Consider the following 15,638-nt stretch of genomic DNA (forward strand, 5'->3'; position numbering starts at 1 on the left):
AATACCCACTAGAGAGAGTGTGGAAATGTTATGCCCTTAAAAAGATTATGGCCACCACACCCCTTCCTTGCCATTAGGACTAGGAGAATTGAGTCGGGAAAAACCTTGCTGCTCCTATCACCATGATGTACCATTGTGTCATAACATCCAGGTCCATTTCTCCATCCTTGCTAGGATAATTCTCCCTCCACTTGAGTATTGGCCCTCACCTCACAGTCTCTTTCCTTTTACCTTCTTACCTTGACCTCTATCCTGTCAGGATTAAGTTATGATCCATTCCTGGAATTATGGCTTATCCTCCTAGCCAGTGTCTTTGCCACCTTTGTCTGCCTTTGTTTCCCCTCTAAGATAGTATATCTTGTTATATAACCAGTAATGTGGTGATGTATTGTGTTTGCAAACTCTACTTAGCTAAAACCATATATAGCTTCCCTGCTTGGGTTTATCTGTGCCAAAATGCTTTGGACAAGAATCCCATCTCAGATGGCTAGTCTAAAACTCCACATTAAAAGATCTCTGTTTTGTAGAGGGTTACAGACAGTGGGGAAACTCCAGGTGAGGTGTAAGACCCTTCAGCCCAGAGGGAACCTGCTGACAGTGTCTGGCTCGGCTCCCCGGCTCCCCCGAGGGCTCTCGGCCTTCCTGAGTGAGGGGTGGTGATGACCTGTGTGGAGATTGAAACAGAGGGAGAGCAGATCGAAGGGATACCAGGTGGCAAAGTACGTACAATAGCAAATTCTTTATGTGGCCCCATGGGTGCATGTCCAGTGTTTTTGGTACTTAAGGGTATGAGGGTATAAAAAAAGGGAAAAAGACCTTGAAATAAATGGACTCCATTTTCCCATCCTCAGAGTCCCGCCTCATCACTTCTGCACTAGGAAGGTAGATTTTAATCACCCCGCTGTGGGGACTCTAGAAAGCACAGTATGTTTTGTCACCCCAACTTGGGGGCTCTAGAAAGCAGGACACAACACTTGGCACCCACTAGGTGAGGTCCTGTACACATCAGCTCGACTAACACGATCAGTCGAGTTCAGTGGAGATGTCTCCGTGACCCGGAAGGGTCAGTAAAAAACAGGCAAGCGGGAAGAAGGGCTAATCTAGTCACTTTCATTTTCAACTGAAATGAGGAAATACTAAGAAATGAGCCTCCCTTCTGAGGGACGTATGAAGCAGGCTTAAGGAGGTTAACAGACAAGCAAGGTTTGTTGGTAACTCAGAAGCAGATCGCTGGGTTCTCAGGTGCTCTGGAGTGCCCGTCTCAAGGCTCTGTAAGAAGGAGAGTTTCGGAGCTAGAGAAGTGGAGGTTAGTGGGAGAAGAACTAACTGAATACAGTGGAATAAGGAATCTGACAAGTTTTAAAAGGAGGAAAGAGTTTAACTCAGGCAGCCGACTCCTCCAGGGTCAGAGTCCCCTAATGGACACCAGAGACACAGACCCTCCGTGGAGATCAGCTGCAAATATACCCATGAAAATCCGAGCCCCAGGTGCCTCTGGGTCATCAAGGTTAGAGCTGCCTCATGGAGATCAAATGCAGATCCCAAGTATAAAAGTGAGGTCCATGAGCCCCTTTGGAGATCAGGCTCAGAGACCCACTGTGGAGATCAACGTCAGAAACCCCACCTGGAAAATAGATCCTCCATGCCAGACATCTCCATGGAGATCCCCCCTAGAGATTAGGCCCCCCCAGGGGCAGAGCCCCCTTACACAGACCAGGGACACAGCGCCCATGGAAGTCAGAGAAAGACCTCCCATGGAGAGGAGACGCAGAATAAAAAACCAAGAGCCCCACATGGAGATCAAATCGAGACGCCATCCAGGAAAGTCAGGGCTAGAGAACCCCAATGGAGAGAAGGGTCAAAGATCAGAGATGCCCTAGGGAGTTCATGATTAGAGACCTCCATGGAAATGAAGTTCACAAAAACCCCAGAAAGGTCCGATTCAGTGACCCATTATGGAGATCCGGGTCAGAGATCCCCCATGGACAGAAGGGTCTGACATCCCTGGAGCAGAGGCCCCTTATTCAGACCAGGGGCACAGACCCCACATGAACCTGAGACTCAGAATCAGAAATCTAGCCCTTCATGGAGACCCAATTCTATTAAACCAGGGTCATAGAACCCCCATGAAAATCAGGGTCAGAGACATCCATGGACATATGAGTCAGCAACCCCCGCAGGGAAAGAGACCCACCCTGAACATCAGGGACAGACACCCCTGTGTAGCTCAGGGCTCGAGACCCCCACCTGATGAGAGCAGATTCCCCTTGCGAATTAGAAGTAGGGAGCCCTCATGGAGATCAGGGTCACAGACCCCCCCCCCCCCCGGGGGCAGAGAGCCATCATGGACATACAGAGCAGAGAACCCATGGAAATCACACTGAGAGACTGCCCATAAAAATCAGTCTCAGAGCACCCCCATGGAGACCAGGATCACAGCTTTCCCTCAGGGAGGTCAGGGTCAGAAACGCCCCAGGAAAAGATCCCAGTTGGAGTTTAGCGGCAGAACTGCCCCCCCCTCAGGGAAATAAGGGTCCAAGATCCACCAGGACAGAGCTCCTCTTTTGGAGACTAGGGGCAGAGACATGGAAAATTAGTGTTGGAGCCCCCCCCCCCCCCCCCCCCCCCCCATGCAGATCAGTGGCAGAGACCAGCCAGGACATCAGGATCCAATGCCTTATGGGTCAGAGCCCCCTGGTGGAGACCAAGTGCAGAGACCCCCCATGGACATCAGGATCCAATGCCTTGTGGGTCAGAGCCCCCTGGTGGAGACCAAGTGCAGAGACCCCCCATGGACATCAGGATCCAATGCCTTGTGGGTCAGAGCCCCCTGGTGGAGACCAGGCACAAAAACCTTACATGGAAATTGGAGACTCCACATGGAGATCAGTGTCATAACCTGCCCCTCCCCGCCCAGGAAAGAGAAACCTATGGAGATCAGAGACTCCCCATGGAGATCAGTGTGAGGGAGCAAGTGGCAAAATCAGGGTCAGAGATCATCCAGAGAGATCAGGGCCCAAGACCCCCCATCAGCAAAGTCCCCTTATGCAGACCTGGGACGAAAACCACCATGGAAATCAAAGACAGGCCCCTCCATGGACATAAGTCATAGAGTCAAAAACAGACCCTCTCCATGGAGATCAAATTCAGAGACGGTCCATTGTAATCAGCGCATCCCCAAGGAGATCAGGGTCGGAGATCAGCTATGGAGATCAGGGTCAGAAAGCCCCCCAGTGAAAGAGACCTGCCATGGACCTCAAGGTCAGAGACCCCCATATAGATCACGGGGTGAGATGGACAAAGACATGAGGGAGAGAAAGCTCAAGACCAGCTTAAAAAAAAAAAAGAGATGGTGGAAGGGGACAGCAGAGTGTGGAGGTGAGGGGCAAAGATTCACAGGGAAATTAGGGGGGAGAGACCAGGTCAGGATGAAGGGAAGAGAAATGTGCAAGGAATAAAAAGAGGCAGGTTCCTGTTGCAAGAAGACAGAGGGCAGAGACCCCCATGGGGAGGAGGGGGTAAAGACCCCTCCTGAAGATCAGTTTCTCAGCTTCCCCAGGGAAGAGACCCTCCCTGAATATACAGATTCCCCCATGGAAATCAAGGTCCAATACCCCCTGGGACAGAGCCCCCTTATAGAGACCAGGGGCAGAGACCTCACATGGAGATTAGTGTTGGAGTCCCCCCTCCCATGGAGATCAGTAACAGAGACCCCCCCCACAGAAATCAGAGCCAGAAATCCTCCATGAAGATGAGAGGCAGACCCCTTGTGGACATCTAGGTCAGAGGCATCCCCATAAAGGTCAGGGACATAGACCCCCCCCCATGGAGAACAAAGGCAGAGGCCACACCTGGAGATCAGGGTCAAAGACCCTCTTGGACATCAGGGGTAAAGATCTCCAATGAGATAAGAGACAGACCCCCCCTTTGAAGTCATGGTTAGAGACCCTCCATGCAGATTAGCGCGAAGACCTCTCATAAATGTCAAGGACAGAGGTGCATGAATCAGAGAAATTAGGGAAGAAATATCAGTTCATAAGGAAGAGAAACGTGTAAGGAATAAAATGTGGCAGGGTTATTGTGGCAGAGACCCCACAAAAAATATCAGAGCCAGAGGATACTCCATGAAGATCAGGGACAGAGTCCCCACATGGAGATCTGTGTCCCATTATGGAGATCGGGTTCCAAGATACCAAAGAGAAACCCTATGAACATCAGGGGCAGACACTCACCATGGAGGTCAGGGACACAGACAACCCATGGAGACCAAAAGCTAAGATCACACATGGAGATGAAGATCAGAATCTCCTCTTGGAGACCCAGACAGATACACTATAAAGATGATGTTAAGAAACCACCAAAGAAATAAGGATCACAAAGACTTTAACATATTTAACATAAATGGTACTGCCTGCCATCTAGGGGAGGGGGTGGAGGGAAGGAGGGGAAAAGTTGAAACAGAAGTTTTTGCAAGGGTCAATGTGGAAAAATTATCCATGCATATGCTTTGTATAGAAAAAGCTATAATAAAAAAAGAAATAAAGGTCACACCCCCCAGGGAGATTAACTTCAGAGACACATTTTTGGAGATCAGAGTCAGAAATCCCCCATGGAGATCAGGGTCCAATACCCCCAGTGCAGAGCTCCAATACTGAGACCAAGGGCTTAGACATCATGGGGCAGTTAATGTCTCCCCAGGCAGATCAGTGACAGTGAATGTCTATGCATATCAGGGCCAGAGACACCCCATGACTATCAGAGTCAGATCTCTCATGCACATCTGGGTCAGAGACCCCCAGAGGAGGTCAGAGACATGGATGAACCATGGAGAGCACACATGGAGATTAAATCAGAGACTTCTCTTGAAAATTAGTGCAAAGGATCCCAAGTGAGATTAAAGACAGATGTCCTACAGAGATCACGCTTAGAGATCCACCATGAAGATCAATGGCAGAGATCCATGGGGCATCAAGGATGGTCCATGAAGATCAAATTCAGAGACTAAACATAAAAAGGAAGGTCAGAGAATTCCCAGGAAGATCAGGGTCAGAGACTCCCTATGAAGACCAGTGTCAGAAACCCCCAACATGGAAAGAGATCCCCCATGGAGATCAGGGAAAGAGATCAATAATGGTGATCAGTGTCAGTTGTCCCATAGAGATCGGGATCCAAGATCCCCCAGAGCCAGAGACCCCTTATACAGAGCAGGGACACTGACTTCCCATGGAAATCCGAGACAGATGCACCATGGACAAGAGACTTGGAGTCAAAAACAGAGATTCCACATGGAGATCAAATTCAGAGACCACCCATGAAAATTAGGGTCAGAGCACCCCCATCTTGATCATGGTCAGAGATCATGTCTCAGAAATCACCCCAGGGAAAAATACCCTGCATGGACATCAAGGACAAAGACCCCAGTATAGATCACAGAGTAAGATGGATGAAGAGATATGGGATAGAGAGCTGGACCAAGGAAAAAGAAGAGATGGTGGAAGGGACAGCAGAGTGTGTAGATATGACAAAGATTCACAGGTAAATTAGGGGGAATCATGGGGAAGGGAAGAGAAATGTGTAAGGAATAAAACGTGGCAGGGTTATTGTTACGAGCTCCCACCAAAGAAATCAGAAGTAGAAAACACCCCCATGGAAATCAAGGACAGAGACCCCTCCCCTTTTATGGAGATCATTGTCAATGATCCATTATGGGGAACTGGGTCAGAGAATCAAGTTGGAGAGCAGGTCAATTAATTTACATAGAGATCAGGGTAAAAGAACCCACATGGAGATCATGTTAAAAAACCCCCATGGAAATCAAGCTTAGCAAATCCTCATGGAGATCAGTGTCAGAACCCCATTAGTTATGGAGACCAGGGGCAGCGTCCACACTTGAACATTACTGTTGGAGACCGTTTCTAGTAGTTTTTCAGTTGATTCTGTAGGGTTTTCTAAGTATACCATCATATCATCCTCAAAAAGTGATACATTGGTTTCCTCATTATCTATTCTAATTCTTATAATTTCCTTTTCTTCTCTTATTCCCAAAGCTAACATTTCTTTTTTTTAAATTTTTTATTAATTTTTATAATTATAACATTTTCTTTGACAGTACATATGCATAGGTAAAATTTTTTTTTTACATTATCCCTTGTACTCCCTTCTGTTCTGAGTTCTTCCCCTCCTTCCCTCCACCCCCTCCCCTAGATGGCAGGCATTCCCATACATATTAAATATGTTATAGTATATCCTAACTACAATATATATGTGCAGAACCGAATTTTGTTGTTGTTGTTGTTGTTGCAAAGGAAGGATTGTATTGGGAAGGTAAAAAAGGAAGAGAAACAAAACAAAACAAAACAAAACCAATGCTCACACTCATTTCCCAGTGTTCCTTTTCTGGATGCAGCTGATTCTGTCTATCATTGATCAATTGGAATTGGATTAGCAAAGCTAACATTTCTAATACAATATTGAATAGTAATGGTGATAGTGGGTAAACTTATTTCACCCCTGATGTTATTGGGAATGGTTCTAGTTTTTCCCCAATACATATGATGCTTGCTGGCAGTTTAAATAGATGCTACTGATCATTTGAAAGAAAAGTCCATTTGTTCCTAGTGTTTTTTTTTTTTTTTAATAGGAAGGGGTGTTTGACTTTATCAAATGCTTTTTCTGCGTCTATTGAGATAATGCAATCATTAGGAGTTATTTGGCCCAATGTATGTCAAGAAATTCAATAGTCTGAGTGAAATAGGGGAATACCTACTAAAAATATAGATTCCCAAGATTAAGGGAAGAAAAAATAAATTGCTTATTAAATTGTCTCATTTTATATATTTATATATTTTATATATTTATATATTTTATATATTGCTTATAAATAGTCTCATTTCACAAAAAAGAAATAGAACAAGGTATTAATCAACTCAGTAAGAAAAAATCTCCAAGGCAAGATGGATTTACATGTGAATTCTACCAAACAGTTAAAAAAGAATTAACTCCTATACTATGCAAATTATTTTAAAAAATAGGGAAAGAAGGACTCCTATCAACGAACTTATGACACAGATATGGTACTGATATCTCCACCTCAGCTTTCCAAAGGGGTCCTGTGACCCTGATTTCCATGGGGGATCTTTGACCCATATGTGTATAATTGGTCTCTGACACTCATGTCTATGGGGGGGGGGCTTTTGTCAAACCCTGATCTCCATGGAGGGTCTTGTTCCCAGGATGAGGTTTCTGACATTGATCTCCATGGGGGGGGGGCGGGAGGGGAACAGTCTGTCTCTGATCTCATTTGGGACTTTTTGCTTTAATTTTTAAGGGAAGTCTCTGGTCTTGATTTCCATGTGTAGTCTCTGCATTTGGTCTCCATAGGTTTTCTGTATCCCTGACCTCCATTGGGGGTCTCAGAATCAGATGTCCATGAGAGGTCTGCTTCTCATCTTCACGTGGGGTCTGGCTAGATTTCCACGGTGTGTCCCTACCACTGATCTCCATGGGGAGACTCAAACACTAACCTCCTGTGAGGTCTCGGCCCCTGGTCTCAATATGGGATTATATTGAGGTCTCTACCCCGTGGGGTATTGGACTCTGATCTCCAACTAGGATCTCTGACTCTGATCTCCATAATGGGTTTCTGAATATGATCTCCCTGGGTCGTCTGCGATTTAAATTTCTATGGGATCTCTGGACATGATCTCCATAAGGGGTCTGTCTCTGTTCTCCTTTGGGGGGGTCTTTGTTCCTGATCTTCACGGGAGGTGCATAATATCCACAGGGGGTCTGCTCTGATCTCCATGTGGTGTCTGTGACCCTCATCTACAGAGTGCAATCTCTACCCCTGCATACTTCTGTCTCTCATCCCCATGATGGTTTCTAGCCCTGATTTCCCATAGAAATCTCTGCCCCTGATCTCCTTGTGGCTTCTCTACCACAACAACTCTGCCATCTTTTATTCCTTACCCGTTTCTCTCCCCTTCTTCATGAAGAATTTTTCCTATTTTCCCTGTGAATCTTTGCCCCTCATCTCCACACACTCTTCTGCTTCCTTCCAACGTCTCTTCCTTTTTGTTGGTCTTCAGCTCTCAATCCCTAATCTCTTGGTGAATTTCATGCCATGATCTCCACGGGGTTCTCTGTCATTGGGGTGATGGAGAGTCTCTTTCCCTGGGCGGGGTTCTGACACTGATCTCCATATTTGGTCTCTGACCCTGATCTTCATGGGGGTTCTCTGAGCCTTCTTTTAATGGGCAGTCTGTGAATTTGATCTCCATGGGCATCTGTGTCCTTGATGTCCTCTGGGGGTGCATGATCCTGATATTCACGGGGTGTCTGTTCCTTTGATCTCCTTGAGGGTCTCTGAATATGATCTTCCTGGAGGGTTCATTACCTTGATTACTATGTGGATCTGGGGCCATGATCTGTCTCTAATCTCATAATCACTTTGCCCCTGATTTCCGGGGGGGGGGGGCTCTCTACTCCTGGTCTCCCTGAGAGTCTCTGGCTTATCTCCGGGGGCTCACACTCACAGGCCAGGGTTTCTGACCCCGATCTCTAGGCGGGTCTCTGTTCTTGTTGTCCATAGAGGGTGTCTTTTCCTGGAGGGCTTTCTGACTCTGATTTTTATAGATGGTTTCTGACCCTGATCTCCATGAGAGTTCTCTACCCCTAATCTTCATGGTTTCTCTCTAATCATAATCTCAGTAAGGATTCTGTCTCTGATCTCCATTGGGAGTCTTTGTGCTGTTTGCCAAGGAGGGTCACTGACCTTGATCTTCCTGTGTTTTCTGTGTCTCGGACCTAGATGTCCAAGCAAGGTCTGTCTCTGTTCTTCAGGGTGGGGTCTCTGTCCCTAATCTCCATGTGGAGTCTCCAACACTAATCTCTATGTGAGGTCTCCGCCCCTGATCTCCACACTGTATCTGTCCCTGGTCTCAATATGGGGGGTGGGGTTGCCCTTGATTTCCTCGGTGGGATTTTGACCTTGATCTCCAGTGGGGTCCTCCACTGGGGGGGTCTCCCTCTGAGCTCCATGGGTGGTCTCTGCCCCTGATTTCCATGAGGAGTCTCCAACAGTAATCTACATGTATGGTCTCGCCCCTGGGATCCATGATGGGCCTCTGCCTTGGGGGGGTATTGGACCCTGATCTCCCTGGAGGGTCTGTAAACCTGAAATCAAATTGGGGTTTGAATTGATCTCTGTTGTGACCTCTGACCCCGAATTCTATAATGGGTCTGTGATTTCAATAGGGGCTTCCCCCCCCCAATTTCCATGCTGGGTTGTCACTACCCATGATGTCCATGGGGGGTTTCTACCCCTGATCTCCAGTAGGGTTCAGTGACTGAATATCCATGGGGGGGAGGGTCTCTGCCCCTGATCTCTAGGGTGGGTCTAGCTCGATCTTCATGAAGGGTCACTGACCCTGATCTCCATGGGGGCCTTTGCCCCAGATTTCCATGAGTTGTCTATGATTCTGTATTTTATGGTGATGTTGATCCTCACAGTAGGGTCTTTCCTACTGATCTCTAACCTTGATCTCCATAGGGAGTTTCTTATCTCCATGGGACATTTCTACCCCCATCTCCCAATGTCCACAGGGGGTTTGTGCCCCTGATCTGGGGGCTGTGCAGTGATCTCCATGGGGGGGGAAATCTGTGTGCCTGATCTTCGTGGGGGGGGTCTCTGCCCCATCCCGTGGGGGGTTTGTCTTGTTATTCCATCGGGGTTCTCTGACCCTGATCTCAATGAGGAGTCTATCTCTGATTATAATGGAGGGTCTTTGTCACTGTCCCGGGTCTGCTTCTGGAGAAATTCCCCACGCACATCAGGGACATCCCACGCAGGTGAGGCACACAGACCCCTAGGAGACTTAAAGGTGACAGACCTCCCATCGAAATCAGGGCCAAAGACACCCCCCCCCCCGGTGGATAAAAGGGTAACAGACCTCCTCATGGAGAACAGGGAGAGACACCTGTATGGAGATCAGTGGTAGAGATCTCCCATGAAAATCAGGGACAGAATCTCCACATGGAGAACTGTGTCAGAAATCCAGTATGGAAATGAAAATCAGAGTACCCCGTGGAGATCAAGGTTAGAGTTTCTCCATGGAGATCAGTGGTAGCAACTCCCCAGGGAAATCATGGGTAGTGACAACCCAGCATGGAAATTGGGGGGGGAAGCCCCTATTGAAATCACAGACCCATTATAGAATTCGGGGTCAGAGGTCACAACAGAGATCAATTCAAACCCCAATTTGATTTCAGGTTTACAGACCCTCCAGGGAGATCAGGGTCCAATACCCCCCCAAGGCAGAGGCCCATCATGGATCCCAGGGGCGAGACCATACATGTAGATTACTGTTGGAGACTCCTCATGGAAATCAGGGGCAGAGACCACCCATGGAGCTCAGAGGGAGACCCCCCCCAGTGGACATTAGATTCACAGACCAGTCATAGAGGTCAGGGACACAGACTCCCCCTGAGACCAGGAGCAAAGACACAAATTGTGATCTGGGAAAGATTCCCCATTGAGACAAGGGTCAGAAAACCTCTATGGAGATCAAAGCAGACTCCAACATGGAGATCAGGAACACAGACTTTCCATGGCGATAAAGGACAGTCACCCCATGAAGATCCAATTTAGAATGCCCATAAAAATCAGGGTCAGCAGCAGGAGGAATACAGAGAGGCCTGGAGAGACTTACATCAACTGTTGCTGAGTGAAATGAATAGAACCAGAAGATCGCTGTGCACTTCAACAGTGATACTGTAAGAAGATGTATTCTGATGGAAGTGGAAATCTTCAACATAAAGAAGATCCAACTCACTTCTAGTTGATCAATGATGGACAGAAACAACTACACCCAGAGAAGGGACACTGGGAAGTGAATGTAAATTGTTAGCACTACTGTCTATCTACCCAGGTTACTTATACCTTCGGAAGCTAATATTTAATGTGCAACAAGAAAATGGTATTTACACACATATAGTGTATCTAGGTTATATTGTAACACATGTAAAATGTATAGGATTGCCTGTCATCGGGGGGAGGGAGTGGAGGGAGAGGGGGGGATAATTTGGAAAAAATGAATACAAGGGACAATGTTATAAAAAAAAATTGCTCATGCATATATACTGTGGAAAAAAAAATTCTAAATAAAGAAAAAAAAAATCAGGGTCAGAAATCCCCCAAGCAGATCAGGTTTAGAGACCTCCCATGGAGGTCAGTCACAGACACCCCCTAGTGGAGATCAAAGCCAGAGACCCTCCATGGAAATCTTGGCAAAAGGTAAGAGACCACCCATGGAGATCAAAGTCAGAGAAGCCCATGGAGATGAGGGTCCAAGATCACACAGAGCAAAGAACCGTTATGGAGGTAGGGGCCACAGACTTACCATGAAAATCAGCGGCAGAGATCGTTCACAAAGGGTGGGCGCAGGGAAGTCTCATGAAGATCAGAGCAGACTCCCCAAGGAGACCAGGGGCAGAGACGCCCCCATGGAGATTAGTGGTAGAGAACTACTTGAAGATTAGTGTGAGAGACTATGGAAATCAGGATCAGAGATCTCCCACAGAGACATTGTTCAATACCGCTTGGGCAGAGCTCCCTTCTGGAGGCAAGGGGCAGAGATCAAACATGGAGATTCATGCTGGAGACCCCCATGGAGATCAGAGACAAAGACTCCCCATCGAGATCTGTCTCAGACCCAGTATCGAGATCAGAGTCAGAGATGCCCCATGGAGATCAGGGCCTAAGCCCACCTGGGGCAAAGAACCACTGTGGAGAGTGGGGTCACCGACCTATCAGGAAGAACTGAAAACATCAATCCTCCATGAAGAGTAAGGTGCAGGGAGCCCCCATGGAGATCAGGGCAGAACCCCTCCAGAGAGTTCAGAAACAGAGACCCCCCTAGAGGTCAGGGGGAGAGACTCCATGGAAATCAGGATCAAAGAACCCTCATGGAAATCCTTGTAAAAGACCCATTATGGAGAACGGGCTTCCAGATCACTCATGGGATCTGTCCCAGAAGCCACTGGTAGAGACGGCGGGGATCTAATGCTGACCATCAGAATAGATCGAGTCATGTGAGAGGACAATAAAACACAAGGAGACTGGGAGGCCATTGTGGAGAAGGTCTCTTGACCTCTTAGCTCCGATTTATTTCATCTCTACACAGAATATCTATTTTCCAAGTACAGCAGGATTATTAGTGGGGTTTTGTTTTTGTTTTTTTATTTTTTACATTTTTTTCACAACCAGAACGTGACCACTGACAAGAGGTGAAAGGTCAGTGCCTCTGGGCTTTCCTCATCCCAGGACTCCAACATGAAAACCAATGCTCCTTATTCTCTACACAAAACTACTTTAAACAAGGGGAAGTTCTAGGAAGCTATGCAGAAACAGCAACAGTGAAGGGGGGGATGGGATGGGGGGCAACAGGCCCCTGGCAGGGGAGGGGGAGGGGGCTTCTAAAGTGCAGAGAAAGCTGTGGGCTCCAAGCCCAATTGTTCTCAGGGAAAACCCCCCTCAGGGCCTCGGGCTGCTCGGGAACCCTCAGTGATTTCCGTGGCCCAGGAGGCGTTCAGGGCTCCCCGCCCAGCCTGGGTATTGGGGGAAGGCCCGAAGCCCACCCTGAGGCCCCTACCAGGCACCAGAGAGCCCTGAAGCAGCAGGGGGGGATGATGCACTCATTTGATGAGCTTCTAGCAGGGAAGAGGGAAAAAGGAGGCAGAGAGGGGGGAGAAAGGGCGGGAGAGGGGGAGAGAGCTGGCTCCATTACTGGGCCTCTGGTCCCGGCTGGGCCTTGGGGGCCTCAGGCTCCGCTTGGGAGAAGTTCCTTTCCAGGATGTGCCTCTGGAGGTGGCGTATCCACTCTTCCTGGATGGAGGGGGGACCCTGGAACTGCACTGCACAGAACCTGCATTTCAGGGTGTACACGGGCCCCGAAATGTCACCAAGGACTTCTGGGGAGGGCGGGGGACCAGGGGGGGGGCACACCGGGTTCTGGGAGGTGGCTGTGGCCCGGGGTCCCGTTTCTGCTGAGAGTCACTGGCCTTCCCCCCCCCCCCAGAAGGGCGGGCTTGTCTGTGGGGCCTAAATCCACTCCCCCAGTGCTTATCCATCAATGTGAGGCTGTGGGGAGCCAAGGTGAGGGGCACTCGCTTGTCCCCATGGCTTTGGCCGTGAATGGGCTCAGTCTTGAGGGGCAGCTCGGGGCGTGTAGGGGTCTTGGGCTTCGTCTTCCCGGAGAGAAGTCTCTCGTCGGGCAGCAGCCGCCTTATCACCAGGGGGGGGAGGAAATCAGCAAACGGCTGGGAGGCAAGAGGCGAGAGGGTCATCTCCCGGGCTCCGCCGGCAGGGCCGGGCCCGGGTTTGCCAGGACTGAGGGGCAATGGGGTCAGACAGGGCCTGAGGCCCCTTCCCGGGGCATTGGGGCCCATCCTGCCCCCTGGGGAGAGGGCGGCCCGGCTGGGGCGGGCTCCTTCCTGACGAGCCGCGCTTCGGCCTTCTTCTCCAGGATCCCTCCAAGAGCGTCAATGGGCGAGCCGGACCACTTGGTCACCCCCATGTGCCGCAGGTGAGAGCGGGCGTGGCAGGCCAGGCCCCTTCGGTCCTCAAAGCCCCCACCACAGAGCTCACAGCGCATGCTCCGGACCGGGTCGGCCCAGGAAGCTGCAGAGACAGAAAGAGGGCGATGGGAGGGGAGAGGGCCCCGGCACCCCCGATGGGGGGAAAACTGGGCTCCCTCCTCTAGGCCGCACCTCTGGAGAGGCCGGCGCTTGTTCTAGGAAGGGGCCCCGGGAGTGCGGGCCCATCCCTTCCCAAAACAAACTTCTCAGTGTCTGACGTCCCTGAGCCTTGGACCCAAACCAGGCCCGGGCTCCGGCCCTTTACCCCCCCAAAGAGCCTCCACAGACCCCTCAAGGCCAGTGTAGGAGGAAGCCCGCCCAGCGCCTTGTCCAAGAGCTCCTAACCCGCCTGTAATCAGCGCCCGGTATGAAGCCCCACGGGGCTGGGGCCAGAGCAGCCACAGGGAGAAGCAGTGACTTAGCAGCTGCCCCTCAGGGGGAGAAGGAGCCTTCTCCTTGCCTTGGCTCCCCGGGCATCCAGGCGGGCCCCTTCCCATTCCAGCCTGGCAGAGCCCCAGATCCCTGTGTCTCGGACCTGACTCCCTGCTTTTAGTCCTCCCCCCCTTCACTCAGGGGGTAGCTTACACAGACTCAGGGCTGCCATGTCCTCACGGGGCGAGCGGGGTGCCTCAGGTGGGCGTCCTTCTCCGGGCGGGCTTCCGGTCAACATCTCCCGTCTGATCTCCACCCGCCTCCGTTCGGACTTTAATTTCTCCTGGAGGAAGCGAAGTGGCCGCCCAGGGAACCTCCTCCGAGCAGGTGGGGGGGGAGGGGTGGTTGGTGACAGGGGGCCGCTAGGTGGGCCCTGCTTCTGGGCAGGGGGTGGGAGGTGCAGCCCGGAAGCACTCTGAACCTCCAGGGAGCCCCCAGGGCCCCCAGCCATTGCCTTGGCCAGTGCCTTGGGGCCCGGCGGGGGTGGGTCGGGAGGTCCCCCAGCCGGAGGCTGGGCCTGGCCCTCGAGGATTTCTGACAGGGTGTCAATGGGCGAGCCCTGGACGTGCCACTCGGTCACCCCCATGTCCCCCAGATGGGAGCGCGCCTGGCGGGAAAGGCTTTTTCGGGCCTCAGAACGGGCCGGGCCCAGCTCCCAGGTCGGGTTCTGAGCTCCGAGGTCTGGGCCTTCTCGGGTGCTCCCACGGGGGCCCTCTGCGGCCATCTTGTCCCCCCCCTGCCGGGGCCCGACCCGGGGGCCCTGGGGGAAGACGCTGCTTGGGGAGCGGGGCGGAGGCCCGCTCTGGCTACTGGCTCCTCTTCCTCAGAAGCCAAAACTGGGGCGGCCCCCGCGGTGCTACCCCGGCTCCGGCTCAGACCCGTCCCTTGGTGGTGCAGGAGCAAGTGGCAGGGGTGCCAGAAGCCCGGCTGGAGCAGCGTGGGCCACGACGTAGGCAGCGGGAACTGGGACAGCGACTGGGCGGCAGGGACGACAACACGAGTTGAGTCCCCGGATGTGCGCGCTCCTAGTGGCGTCCCCCCTCCCCCCGCATCTTCTCCCCCCTCCCCCTCCCGGGAGCTTTTATCCCTGGGCGCCGGTCGGTGGGCGCACGGAGCGGCCGCCCCAGCAAGGGCAGGATTGTTTCAAGGAGCGTGTTGGTTCTTTCTGGAGCCACTTCTGCGCCAGCCCCTGGCTTCTGCCACCTCCAGGCAGAGGCTTCCGCTTCTTTGGGCTCTGTCTGTCTTTCCTGGCACCTCTTGGCCCCCCCTCACAGGAAGACAGACAGGGATAACGATGCTCCTTTGCTCCCTAGGGGGCGCTGTGACACCCCCCCCCCCCCCCCCCCCCCCCGCTGTGGCGGGGCGGAGAAGCGGGAAGCCCGGGGTCCCGGCACCTCTCACATGTTTCCAGGTTCTCGAGGTTTCCGCACTCAGCGTGGTCCTGGCCCGAGATCCCGCCACAGCCCGGGCAGCGCCCCCTTATGGAGACAGAGAACGCACAGGGAGCTTATTGTGGGAGACTCCCAAGGGACACACGTGTCCGAGAGCCCTCGTGGGGTCAAGAATCCGGC

The 15,638-nt window shown here is 51.3% G+C and overlaps 1 protein-coding gene across 1 annotated transcript; it reads right to left on the reverse strand.

The window, feature by feature from the left end:
- Positions 1–12,781: 12,781 nt before the first annotated feature.
- On the reverse strand, positions 12,782–14,791 carry LOC141549082 (protein Wiz-like). The gene is given in 4 exon segments (XM_074278405.1): positions 12,782–12,969; positions 13,110–13,436; positions 13,439–13,678; positions 14,221–14,791. Coding segments are annotated over 4 exon segments (1,326 nt in total).
- Positions 14,792–15,638: the final 847 nt, after the last annotated feature.

This window comes from Sminthopsis crassicaudata, chromosome X (assembly GCF_048593235.1).
Source record: "Sminthopsis crassicaudata isolate SCR6 chromosome X, ASM4859323v1, whole genome shotgun sequence".
Lineage (NCBI taxonomy): Eukaryota > Metazoa > Chordata > Mammalia > Dasyuromorphia > Dasyuridae > Sminthopsis > Sminthopsis crassicaudata.